The 14,261-nt window shown below is 37.8% G+C and overlaps 1 protein-coding gene across 1 annotated transcript in view; it reads right to left on the reverse strand.

The window, feature by feature from the left end:
- Positions 1 to 459: 459 nt before the first annotated feature.
- HTR7 (5-hydroxytryptamine receptor 7) overlaps positions 460 to 14,261 on the reverse strand; it is a 29,152-nt gene continuing 15,350 nt past the window's right edge. The window contains 2 exon segments of the mRNA XM_030241397.2: positions 460 to 1,013; positions 7,088 to 7,834. Of these exon segments, the coding sequence (XP_030097257.2) occupies positions 977 to 1,013; positions 7,088 to 7,834 (784 nt within the window). The 3' untranslated portion in view covers positions 460 to 976.

Raw genomic sequence — 14,261 nt, forward strand, 5'->3', positions numbered from 1 at the left:
AAAAATGGTCATTTATAATCATCTATTTAGTTTTAGTCAAAGAGATCTGTTTTAATTATAACAAACCACTGGCAGAAATACCACTTTTAATACACATTTTCAAAAAAAAAAAAATTAATTCTCTCTCTAGCTAGCCAGTAAGACAAAAAGCGAAGTGCTGTGGAAATTCTCCAGCCTTTTATACATATTTGCATTGAAATGACAGAAGTTTATAAGTTGGCAGGTCATGAAAATTATATTAAAGCAATCATATCTGTAAATTAGCTGTGGTGTAATACATGTGCATTCTAATTTTGTCCCTTAACTTTCATCACTGCCTAACTGAAAGCAGTTTTTTACAAAAGTTTGGGAGAACCAGCCACGTGTATGCAACAAGTAACAGACATTTACTTAATACAACAGAAATCTTTAACAAAAATTGGTCTTTTATTGTTGTCATTCTCAATCCCATTGCAGGTGTACAGCATCTCTTTAGTACAAGGTCTGAAAGCATCCACAGAGACAGCATTTGCCTGAAAACCTCTCTTTTTTAGTACAGCAAAATACATTCAGTATCACTGACAGTCCCTGAATATGAATACCAGTGCTGGGATCCACAAGCATGGTAAACATACAAATGTTCTTCTACCTAGTCAAATGTGGTGGAAATCTGTACAAGGCTTTATCTTTGAGTTTTAGTGGCATTCCCTCCACCCCATGTCAAACTTATTGCTGGAATTATTTGGCTTTCTCAGCAGAAAACTGTTTTCATTTGTATGTAACAGCATTTTCCTCCATAACAAACAAGATGTGAGTACTTCCAATAGAAATGTATCTAATGTAATGTATTGAGCTCATGGAATATTTTTAGCACACTCCCATCAAAGGAAGATGAAGTACATTTTATAAATCTATCCAGTTCTTCAGAAGCCAACTCTTCATTTTTCTTTTTCCTGGTCTGGCTCGACTTTTTCAGGCTGCTTTGAAGCACATTTGGTCATGACTCTTTTTCCCTGGAGAAATCAGAACTTCTCCTGTTGTTAAAAAAGTGGATGAATTAGATGAGAAATATCCTGGAGCAACTAAAAGCTCTGACCAAACATACCAGTGAAATAAATGGAAGCATTTCTCAAGAGGCAATTAGATCATGTCTATTGAGATAATTCTCTAAAATCCCATACAAATGAGGAAGCTGGGGCAAAGTGGAGCATTCCGGGGGCTCTCTGTCCTTTTTACTCATCACATTTCAGGTTGTTGTGAGAACTGAGGAGGATCTCAGTCTGTTTTGCACAGCTCAGTGGCAAAAGCCCTAAATTCCTTCACTAAATATAGGTGACTCTGTAGAGAGCCCTGCATTTGGTGCAGCCTTCCAGCCCCTGATGGCAGCACAAACCTCCACGAGCTCACAGAGACCTCACATTGGAGAGGGAGAGCCAGGAGCCAGAGCAGTAATGAAGAATTCTGCCTTGCTCCCACAAAATTTGCTGTAGACATAGGATTGCTGCAAAATCTTTGCATGGAATAATCAAATTCCTGCCTCTCTCCTCAAGCTGGGTGAAGGGAAGAACCACTCTTGTGCAGCAGGCTGAGATGTTGTAACACAAACATCTGCAAGGGTAACAGGGTTTCGGGGCATCCCTCTCCAGTCTTGCAGCAAGGTGCTTTTTTATCCTGTTATAGCCTCCCTCTTCAAACCACGGAATTATTCACATCTCTACTTGTAGCAGGACCAGGCATTTTTACAGACAAACCTGCACTGTCAATTATTTCAAATATTTTATTGCATGAAAACACATCCTGGTAAAACATTGTCCAAATTAAAGGAAGGGTGATAATCATACCCAAGTTCAAAACTAGATATAAAGCCAAGACAAAGATATTTTAAATTCTATGCTTTAGGCAACTGTAGGTTTTCTTTTAATGCCAGAATAAAATTCTGGATTTTATCTTATCTGCCCTAGAGAATGATGTTTTTCTCTTTTCTGGGCTGATAGGAGATTATTTCAGCAAGGGTATACTAATATTAAAAAAAAAATTATTTTGCAGCAGTAACTTTATATGCATAATTGAACTTCTGATTTTTTTTTCTAATAATGACAAGTGAAAGGTCCTTAGCATGATTTTCACTTGCTTTCTTTGAAGACATCAATAAAATTTATTGATTTTTCAGCTTTTGCAACTATTGTTGGGAAATGTTCATTTAATTTGCCTTATTTTGCATTTTCCTTGCAACCATCTACAGGATGGTAGATTGGACTGAGGAATCCCTGTTGTTTTTACACAGACCTGGTTAGTTCAGCAAAAGATGCCAAGGCAATAATGAGTTTATCCAGATGCATTCTTTCCTGTTTTTCCATGCTACAAAGGAGATTTTTTCAAAAGGACTGAACTAAGTATACTTCAGTGGCTTGCTTTCTCTTCTCTTGCAAAAGGTAAAAATAAGTATACTGTAAACATAATTTCCTGGAACTAGCAAGACCACACAACTGCTGAATTAATGAAATATCGTTGATTTTGACTGAGTAGACAGAAAACTAAAGGCAAAATATTTATTCAGTCTGGTATGCTGGTTTACAAAACTGGAAGAACTCTTCTGGAAACTCTGATATATTTGTACACATTTTTTTCAAAAGTAACTTGACTAGCTCTATGTGGAAGATTGCAAAAGACAGAAATTATAATTTCAATCAGTTAAAGTCACAGCGTTACACAAATCATCAAACTATTACCCTCAGCAATCACCAGATATTAATATCCTTTAGGAGTAGCTCAATGGGGGTTTTAGCTTGGAGCACTGAGAAATGAATCTGGAAGTCATGGGCATCTTTTCACTTTTTAGCAAAAAAAAGCTATTCTGTCCTTTGGAACAATCCCTGTGTGAGAGGGGATTCAGTGAAAGAGCAGAGCAGCTGAATTTTGGATGTGGGCAATGACAGACCCACTTGGCAAATGGTTAGAAAGCGGATATAGAGAATATAATTCACTTCAGACTCATGCTGAACCCAATCTTTAGTGGTGGTAACAATCTTAGAAGATTTAAAACCATGAAAAGGGACCTAAGTTTGTATTTCTTGCAAATTTTAGAGATTACTCTTCTGATTCAATTTTTCTTAAGCTATTTTTAAATTCACTTGCTTGAGCCCTTCTCATTAAAAAAAAGAAATCTAGTCCTCACAATCCCTATCTTATCAGAAATAAGAGGTGTCTTCTATTCCAGGATATTAATAATTTTGCATATTAAAACAATTCCCCAAGTCTTAATTTTCTCCTTTCTCTTTCTCTGTGTCTTCCTGAGAAACGTTTTAAAAGACAAGAATTACTGCTAAAGCAAACTGTGAAGAGGATTTGATGACACACTGATCTTGCACTTTCTTTGAGAATTCTGTAATTTAAATAGGGTTTTTTCCTGAAAGATTAGAAAAATAATATGAAAATTTAATAGCTAGGGAAAGCAGGAAGACTAAGGGAATTGCTTCCAATACCTTCCAGTTCTGTAACTGCATCATCTTGGTCAGTAATCAAAATACTTAACTCAACAATGTTCTTTAAATAATGCTGCACTGTTTGGAGCAATGGCTGCCTGGAAATCTGTTTTCCGCCAGGGAGCAGGGGAAAAGAGTGAGTGGATTTTGTCTGCATTAATAATAGTATTAATTTGATACATAATTCCCTTCTTTCTCTCATTGCAGTGGATTTATTTGCCACTCTTTGACACATCTTTCTGCAGGTGGTGCTAGCTTCAAACAGAGCATCAAAAACATAGTTTTTCTTTTTATGAAACTGAAATGCGAAGCAATAGAGGTATAGTAATGATAAGATATTATCATCAAGTCACATGTTTTTACTACTCTGCTATTTCTATTACTCCCCAGTAAGGCTGTTGCTAAACAGAGGAGTTTGGCAAGTGCCAGTAGTGTGTTGCAGTATTAGATGTACAGGCTGGTAGGTGGTGGGAGCTGGGAGAAGTGTTAGGAATGAGGCTCCCACCACACACAGTCTCTCTCTTAAAAGCTGTGCTGAGAGGGCAGGGAGTGTACAATTCTCAATTTCTCACTTAGGCAGTGTTATGATGGCCTGCCTGTGCTCTGGCTGGTTCCTGGAGTCTTTTATTTCCATTTTTTTCCCATCTATCTGATTCACCCCTCTGGCTTTTCTCTGGAAACACATGGAGGAGCACACAGACCACAAGTGCAGTCTCTTCTTGGATTTGCTATAAGCACATGCTGACACAGACTTCTCACACACCCCTTTTTGTATTACCCCCTTGTCAGATGCACAGTGAATTATCTAAGTGAAAAAAATGCTATTGCTGCAGTTAGATATTGTGGTGCAGTTCAGTTTATTTATTTATCTTTTAAAAAAGGGAAATGTCTGGTTCACAAACCTAAACAATTATGTCCTTCTTGTGCTTCTTAAAGCCTCTTTCCATTAGAATTCCATCTGCAAACTTTCTCTTCTTCTCAACTTCTTTGTGCGCTTGGGCAGTGGGACATTTTTTTCTGATCTTCTCAACTTCTTTACTTTTCCCCCCAAATACAGCTCCACCTAGAAACATCTTCCATTTGTATATATTTTGATTTGGGTGTATGAAGAAATTTTGTAGTGTTTGGGGGTATTTTTTCTTTGGTTTTTCTTTTCTTTCCAAGCTCATCCAGAGATCAAATATGGATGTTTATCTCCCAAAACTTCAAGGATTGGTATATACACCGTAACAACTCTTATTCCTTCCTGAGCTCTCATTACCTGAAACAGATGGAAGAGGAAAGCTGGACTCCTGCAGGATGTTTTCCCAGAGGAAAGCAATTGCCTTTAGTGACAGCTGGGCAAATGTCATATTCTGACTCACAAGACACATATTCCATTAAAAAAAAAAATTAAAATCATCTTATTTGGAGGAAACACAGCTTCTCAAGGTTTCCTGCAGAATAAAAATGCTGAAACTTCTGTCCAGATTTCTAAAATCACCTTCAGAGTTTTATAGTCCCACTTGGAGTCTTCCCAGATACATCTATTTGTATATTCCCATGTATGTCCTTATACAGGAAAAAAACTTACAAGAGGTGTTGAAAACTTCTCATTTATGCTGGAAACAAACGAACAAACAAAAGCTGCTCTGATAAATAATAGAGAAACAACAATCATTTCATGTTCAATATGGAAAATATGCTTGAGTTAACTCTGTGCCCCAGAGCTTGTGGATCTTCTGGGCCCAAATCACTTCTTGTCCCTGTACATATTATTGGAACTTTAAAAAGAAATAGAACTGCCCCAAATCAATTTGAAACTTCTTTAGAAAACTGTTTTGAAGCTGGAATACAGCCTCCTACTCTACAATTCTGTTGTGAAAATGAGGCCAAAATGTACTCCCTACTGTAGTGTATGAATGCATCTAAAATTGCTTTAGCCTGTTTCAGTACATGTGGCTCAGCACATCACCCAGCTCTTGGCTCTGTGCCAGGGAGAGGCTCAAGTGTCTGCAATTACATCTGTAGGCTTGGAACAAGGGCTCTGGCACTGACTGCTCCCTGCTCAGCCCAAATGAACATCACTGAGATCATTGAAGTCATTTTGCCTCCAGACTTCAGAAAGCAGGGACAGAAGTTAGCTTAAAGTGGGATTTGATGCTGAGGCCATTTGATAATGAAGATGTCTCCTCACTGGTGTCCCAGTATCTGAAAAAGGAGATCAAGCTCTGAAGGTTGAAGTCTTTGTTCAGTAATGTACCCTTGCCCTCTGCTTCAGCTGGAACATGGTATGCAGTGCAAACTTGGGCCAAAGAACTCATCTTGATCTTATGACTTGCTTTATTATTATTTTATTGTAATACTATCTTACAAAATCGCTGCATGTTATATTAATACATTACTAGTAATATATTAATATAACCAATATGATTATTTACAATTTTTTAATAAAAATTGTTATACTATTTGGCCCTGCTACACTGACAGAAGAGATCTGTTACTAAAGTCAGGGTCTCATACCAGGACAAACTGCAATGATGGTAGAAAAAGCTAGAACCAGAAAAAGTAGATGATCTTTATTCGTACACACTGCAAGGCTTTAAATCACTTTAAGCACAAGTGATGATTGAAATCAGTTTTTAAGGATAAAATCCAGATGTCTCTGAAGTCATAAGGTCTTATGTTTGTTTTTCCTTACTGACTTCAGAAGAGAAAGAAGTCCCAGAAAGTAGAAGAGCTTTCAAATAGACAGTAAATTAACTACTGAAGTGGAACAAGGACTAGCCATACATCACAGAAATTACTTGTGCACAGTCTCCAGCTAGACTGGAGAAGTGCTCAGCTGAGAAAGCCAAGAGAATTAAAGAATGAAGAGGTGGACAAAGACCAGACAGATCCTGAAATTAACTGTAATCAGACACATTTGTAATTTTAGAAATACAGTACAAGATTACCTGGTGTGATTTGCACAGCAGCACTGCAGCTAACTGTGCTGCAGGGCTGTATGCAGCAGTAGATGCTGGTCCACGTGACTTTACTTAAACTCTTTTAATCACATTGGAACTGTGACATACTCTTTCAGTGCCAGAGTTGCTGTGCAAAGCCATTATTGCATTTCACAACACAGTTCATTTCCAGGCAATCCAGTAAATTAATGTTTAATGAACATATGGGGTTTTTCATAAAGAATATTTCTAAGGAATAGAAGTTCTTTGATTCAACTTCTTCTTTAAGGATTTATTTTTGTAATACTGAAGTGGAAGGAAATTAACTTTTCACCATTCTCAGGTCTTTATTACAGTAAAGAATCTCTGGGACAAAAGGTGCATCCAACATTCAGACCTACTAAACATTTTTGGGCCAAACAAATGGGTTAGACCAACTTTGCTTTTCCCTCACTAACAGCTCAAACACCCTGTGCTACATTTCACTTCCATCCTTTCTTATATTCCTCTTACACCCAAATTCTTTAGATGGTCTTGCTTTTCCAGGCTGATTGGGACTGGTGGGCTCTACCTTGTTTCCTGACGACTGCATTAACAGCGCTCAACTGGTTCTTCCTACAACACTTCTTTAGAACCTGTGGGGAAAAAGCCCATGTGATAAAACAACAAATGACCACAGCAGAGGATGAGGGACCTTACAGAACGAATTCTGGCTTTTCTGCAAGCTTCAGAGCCTCGTGCATGCCCGCGGCCGAGAGTTTGCGGTTGATGTTCCTGTATCTGCACTGCAGCAGGTTGCGGTAGGTTGTCCTCAGGTCCCGGTTGAAGAAGGCATAAATAAAAGGGTTAATGAGGGAGTTTGCATAGCCCAGCCACAGAAAGGTTCTCTCCACCCAGAGGGGGATGCAGCTGCATGCTGTACCACAGATGAAGGGCCTTGCAGTTGAGAGGATGAAAAAGGGCAGCCAGCAGATTGTGAAAGCCCCAACAATAATCCCAAGGGTGGTGGCAGCTTTCTGTTCTCTTTTAAAGATGGAAATGTTTTTCTTGTCATGCTTTAGGAGTCGTGAAAAATTAGTACATTCTTCAGATTCCTTGTGCAGTTTTACAAGTCCATTCACAGAAATCCCTTCCATTTCTTCCAGACGGGGAAAGCCAGTAAACTTGTGTTTAGCAGCACTCCTCCTGGCAGCTTTATAGATCTGATAGTACATGAAAAGCATCACTGACATTGGAATATAAAATGCAACTGCTGTGGAGTAAATGGTGTAGCCAAAGTCTTGACTGATGAGACAAACCTTTTCGTCATTGACGTTCTGGGCCCAGCCGAAGAGCGGGGGTATGGTGATAGAGGCAGACAAAAGCCAGACACACAGGATCATTTTGGCCATACACTTCCCATTCTGCCTTACAGGGTATGTAAGGGGTCTTGTAATTCCCAGGTACCTGGAAGGATAACACAGAGTTACTACAGAGGGTGGGGGTTGACTGTTAAATGTTATTCACTTACTGCGCCCTAGACCAAGATCTTTGGCTAAGTTTTCCGTTTTGTAATTTTCCATCCTCTCTTTGCATGTTCTTCCAACTTGTAATTCATGTGCCTTTCATGTTAAAATTGATAATATTAATATTCTATATAAGAGGTCTTCTATTCCAGAAGGAAATCTCCCATTGGCCATAACAGGCTGTGATTTCTATGATTTCTTCCATTTTCATGCACATCAAGCATATTTCGGCTTTTCAGGAAGTTCTGAAACCTAAACTTTATTTTGCTACCTTAAGAAATCTTGGCATATGGAAGAATGTTCACTCCTCAAAGTCTATCACTTTTTTTATTGGATAGTTATAACAAGCAAGCATTCATCTTCACTCTTCTTATCTATTCAACAATTAGGAAGAGCCCTGCCACTAAACTGAGATGATGAGCTGACTTTCTTTGCTTCATGTTTCAGGCAGGAACAACAAACTGCAAACTTATACCAAGAGTAGACTATTTCAGTACTAAAATAATTCTTTTTATCATCACTTAATTTGAAAGAAAATACACTTATTCAATGTCCAAAGTTTGACTGGACAAAGTAAAAATCTGTCCAAGAAGACCTGGGGAAAAAAATACAGTTTTACAGACAAGAAAAATGCTTATAATAGGTCAGTTTTTCATAGGAAAAAAAAATAGGTCTGTTGACAACTTTATATTTCCTAATTTGGGGTATTTTATAATAAGTATTTTTTCTAATTACAAAAGTAGTACTATGGCTCTACTACTAAGGCTCTATAGCTGGGTAAGAATATCCTAAGTTTGAATTTACTTTTTACTGTAGAAAGTTTCTGTATTTCCTCTCTAACAATGGGAATTTTCTCTTAGATGGAATCACATGTCTTTATTTAGACTTAGCATTTTTAGTTCCAATTTTGGCTTCTGCTCAACTGGAACTTACCTATCAGTTACTGTTAACTTCTCAAATTGTTCTTTTTCACTTCCTCCAGAAGAATTTAGAGAAAATCAGTGTGATTTGTTTTGTTACTTGTAAGAGAAATTCTTTCAAATCAAGTTCCTGAATAATGTTTTGGTTTCAAGAGCTACCAGTGTTTACTCATATAGTGAAAATTCTGGAGCGTTACAAACAAGAACCATAGCAATGTGATCAAAAATATTTTTGAGGAGCATGTTTTCTCAGTCTATTCACTTAGCAGAACAAACATGAGATTTCCCTGGCTCTGTGGAATGCATTGTTGACTTTACTGCGGTGCAGTAGATCATGCCCAGTGCTCTTGCTTTATACAAGCACCCGGGTAAGCTAGAGTTATGGAGGTAAAAGAAACACCATTTATTGATCTGCCTTGATGGGTATCAACAATCCTGTTCAACCATGTCCTTGGCTTTTTGTTGCTGTTGTGACAAGTGACACACGAAAGACTGACTGGTTTATTGTGTCCTATTCTTGACTGGATGCACAAGTAAATAACAGCAGGTCAGTATTTTGCCACTGAATCCGTGCCTGTAGGGGGCCATGAACTAAGAATTCTTGTTGGAATTGTCTGGGATCAGAGCAGTGCAATCCATGGACTGTGCTGCTAAAAAGGGCTGCTTCTTGTGCCCCTTACCATTAGAATTTGGCCACTGGCCCAGCAGCCATGGGCATTGTGCAGAGACCATGGAGATTTCTGATTTATAGCACCATGGCCAAAACCATTCTCACGCCCAAGGAGCCAAGGGTTTTCCAAGGTGCTCCAAGATATGGAAGAGAGGAATTAGTGCAGTGAAACTTCAGTTTAACTAATTGAAGTACACATCACACTGCTTTAAGCAATACAAGTGCAGCAAGGGTGAGCTCTCAGCTGCAGACTTTCGGGGACAAGAGTGGCCTACCCTTAAAATTTGTCTAAGAGTAGCCCAGTTTAGGTACAAAACATCCTTTGTGCACAAAGACTTCTTGTCATTTGCAATGTGTTGTTTTCAAAAAAATCCTTATCTGCCTTCCTGAAGTATGTACCCCTATAGCTATTACCCAACTGGTCACCAAAAATAACACTTTTAGGGTGAAGTTTATTTATGTAGCTAAAAATGTTAAGCTGGATTTCTGTAAAAATCAGATCTGTGGGCTGCTGATTCTGAGTGCTTACTGATGCATTCTCATGCACCAGAATATAACAAAAAGAATTCATGAAAGCATAAATATACTGAAAAGAATGAAAATTCATTAGTTTTGCCCTGGCATCACTTTTTTTGGAGAGTATCTTTTCTTCAGAAATGCTATTTGAAATTAAAATACGTTAATTAGCATAAAAATACACCAGCATTGCTTCTGCCTTATTCATTTTGCTTAATGTAGTATGATAGGGGGAAAGAAGTCAGCAGGCACAAATGAAGGAATGTTATCTTTTAATCTCTCTATATGAAATCTATTGCCCTTGAAAACTCATTTGCAACCTCAAAATAATGTAAATCACTACTGTTGTCTAATACACAAGAGAGTGTTTGGGGCTTAATAGATTCATGAACTTCAAAAATATTGTCAAATTCAGTAGGAAAATACACTTTATTATGCTTAATCTTAAACTAGTACTTTAATAAAAAATACTTAAGGTAAATCAGCTGAACTTAATCTACTCAAGTGTAAGAAACACCTCGAGGTTACATTACTGGGAAAGAATTAAGTCAGAGTCCCTAAAAAGCCCAATTAATGTGTCTCAGCTATCCCCCACATGAAAGAAGTGTCTCAGACTTGTTATTCTGAGATTTGCTTCTTTCACATGCCGCAGATGTTCATTATGATCTTGGTGGAGAAGAAACTGTGCCTGGGTTCTCACTTTTAAAAGAAGGGCAATGCTATTTTGTATTCTTCTTGCTCTGAATTTCTTGACTCAATGGTTCTGCCAGACAGGGCATCTCTCCATGTTACACCCAGCACAGTGAGGTCTGTATCTGGGTTACTCCCCAAAGGCAGATGAATGGCCTTTATTTCTTCTAAATTGGTCATGGCATTTTCCATTCAGCTCTGCCTGATGCTGCATGCAGAACACTGAAGTGCAGGATGCTCTTCCAGCCCTACAAGAGGCACAGCATGCACAGCATTCATGTTCTGCTGCCACTCCAAGGATGCTGGGTGAGTGGAAAACACTGAGAAGGAAGAATAGGGCACTGCTGTCTAATGGATACAGCAAAAAAAGGGTGATGTGAACGCTTTTCTACTGCATCACATATGTGGAAAACAGACCCTGGCTTGGAGAGCTCAAAGGAAACAGCAGAGACCAAAAAGATGGCAAGTGGTGAAGGGCAGAGTAAACTTCTTGTTAAGTATATGTGTATAAACACATGAGCACATCCCTGCTCTGGGCTGGTTTCATGCTATTTCTTCAGTGTCTCTTCTTCCCCACTGGGGGTTCTGCTGCAGTCCCATTCAGGTGTGAGGGGACAGTGTGCCCAGCTCTGGGGAGGAAAAATTACCCCATCCTCTTTCTGGAGCTCTGTTCAAACCTGGGAGGGGGTAAAGGATTCCCTCCTTTCACCAGCTACTGTACACAATTGCCATTTGCCACACACAATGAGCACCAACAATGGAAAAGGTAAATGAACAAATCCTTTCCCTCTGCTTTACAAAAATCTGATTCCCTGTGACATAGAATTCTTACCCAGTATCTCTAAATGGTTAGCATTTAATGACAATAAATTTTCATATACAATTTAATGTAAAACCATTGTAACTATATAGGTCTGCTCCTAATACAATTCAGTTTGTGGGCTTTTTCATTCTGGCTTTTCTGCCATCAATCCATTACAATGACCGCAGAGAATAGTTCTTACCCTACAGTTTTTTCTCCTAAAAAAATCCCTGTAATCACATAGGCAGACAGGTCTAGTCCTCGCACCTTTCGAATTATCCAGGAAAGAAGCTGAGACTTAACACCTACATTGACTTAAACAATAGAAAGGAAATAGTAACAGGATGGTCCAGTTTGTGATCATGTGTCCTAAATCTTTCTTTCCTAGCTCCATTATATGGCTGAAAGATAAAGAAAAAGAGTAAAAGGACTTGCCTGTCACTGTGAGCAAAGTGACTGGCAAGTCCTTTTACTATGTTGTCATAGAGCAATAGAAAACCGTACAGTTAAAAGAATTAAAACAATTTTGAAGCTTCCTGCACAATTCAATAATAAATTGAATGCATTGGGACATTAGCATCACTTATGGAACTGTTGTACACACACGTAATTCCTTTGTTTCTGGCCTCCATGTACTTTATAGGCAGATAGAATTCCATTCCAGTTAGTCCACATTTATGTCTCAGAATTCACTGCCCTGACCTAACAGATTCCAGAATCAAATTAGATCTTTCACTGTCTATGCTTTTATGAAGCAGATTGGATTGCAACGAAATGAGACTAGAAACATTGTACTGGAAATTATACAGATGTGTATTACAGCTATTTCTGCCAGGAACCACAAGATATTTTTTATCACTTACCATTTGATAAGGAGTTGTGCTTAATATGAGGTTCTGTCAGTTCTCCTATTGGTGTATTTTAAGAGGCATAAAACTGCTTTATTCCAAAGACACAACAATGCTTCCTCCTTTGCTGCTCTGTTTCTCTAGCACAGAAGCTTTCTGTCCCCAAGATGTATCTCCATGCAGGATTCCTTGGCAAACCCACATCTATAGAATCCCATCCTGTATTTCACCTGCAATAATAACTTATTCTGAAGAGTTGTGCTGATCTACTAGCTTATCTTCTTTGGCTATGATTCTTTCATCACCTTTCATAATTTTTTTCTATTTAGTTCAACTCAACATTAAGAGACTCTTCACCAGAACAGAAGCAAAATGCCATTCCTAAAATCTATCCAGAATTGAAAAATATTCTCTCTAGTGTAGTAATATATCTAGATATCTAGCTAAATGCTGCATCTTTCCTATGCTGTGAATTAGCAGAGTTTATAAAAGTCTTGGCACAGTGGTCAGCTCCCACATCTTAATTGCTAGAAATCCTAGAAAGCTCCACTTCATCCTTCTCAGCAAGGCTGAATAAACAAATCTAGAGATCTCAAATGTATGTTTTGATATCTATTCTTCTAGATGCTCATGCTTCACATTTCGTAAAATTTCAACATTATTATAATTGAAATGGTGATGTGCTAATTTTGCTATTTGGAAAAATGAGAATGGAAAACTTGTTTTGCTTTCAGTAAGGTTAACACTCCACATTATTCCTCTTTTTCTTCTTAATTTCCCTTTTTCTCCCTTCTTACATTCTTCTTCTTTTTCTTCTTAAGGCTGACACTTTAAATTATTCCCCTTTTTCTTCTTAATTTCTTCTTAATGAAATGTATTTTCTTAAATTCTTTTTATAATAGGATGACCTTCATTTCCACTGCTCTAGTGGGCACATATTTAATTTATTCTACATAGTAAATGTTCTGACTTGATTTTTCTTTTTCTCAAAAATCATTTTAGGGGGTTATTTTTGATGAATTCAAGAAGTGTAGGCTTTCCTGGCAGCGGGGGAGGATTAAGTCAATCAAAATTAAATAACTTCATTCTAAAGGAATGTAATTTGCATAGTAGAAGATTGCTTTCTCCTCTCATACATTTCTTTTAGTTTCTCTGTGCTTTCCTGGGCTTTCTTTCATATTGTATAGCTTTACAGCTTCATATTTTTCTTATTTATTTTAGCTCATTTTTTGTACTTTTATTTCACTCATTTTAATTTCACCTTCTTGCTGTCTTATTTCTCTTTCTCTGTTAGCACTGTTTTTTCCTTCATCATTTTTGCCTGCTAATCTTAGACATCCAGCCCATGGGTAGGGGGATGCATTCTGTTCTCTTTCTAAGAAACACACAAGACCCATGCTGCCAGAATATGTGTAACATCTTTCCATTCAGCTTCTATTACCTTACTTGTAACTCTGAAACCATATTACTCTTTATTTTCAGACCTTGGCAAATTTCTTTCACCTGTCCTCACCCTTTGCCTTTCATTTTCACCCTGCATGCCTGTCAAAGCATTTATCACCTGCCACATCTTGTTCTCAGCTCCATGACAAACCAGTTCTTTAACCTTTCATTTTCCACTGCAAATTATACATTGCTTGGAAGGAAAAGTCCCAAAATGCAGTTGCTGATGTTTACCTTGCAGCACTGCCTGAATGTTAAATAATATGTATTTTGTACCCAATATTTTGCAATTGTGTTATAAATATTCTAAATTATAGACTAAATGCTTTTATTAACTCTCTTTGAAGAAAATTGTACCTGTATATTTTTCTTTTTCACCAGTGACATTAATGTAGGAGATATAAGGAGGGAAGTGGATTTCAGCTTGTTTAATCCTTCACCAGCCTCCTAGAAACCAGATACATTTGAAAACTGGAAAG

This window comes from Serinus canaria, chromosome 6 (assembly GCF_022539315.1).
Source record: "Serinus canaria isolate serCan28SL12 chromosome 6, serCan2020, whole genome shotgun sequence".
NCBI classification, from domain to species: Eukaryota; Metazoa; Chordata; class Aves; order Passeriformes; family Fringillidae; genus Serinus; species Serinus canaria.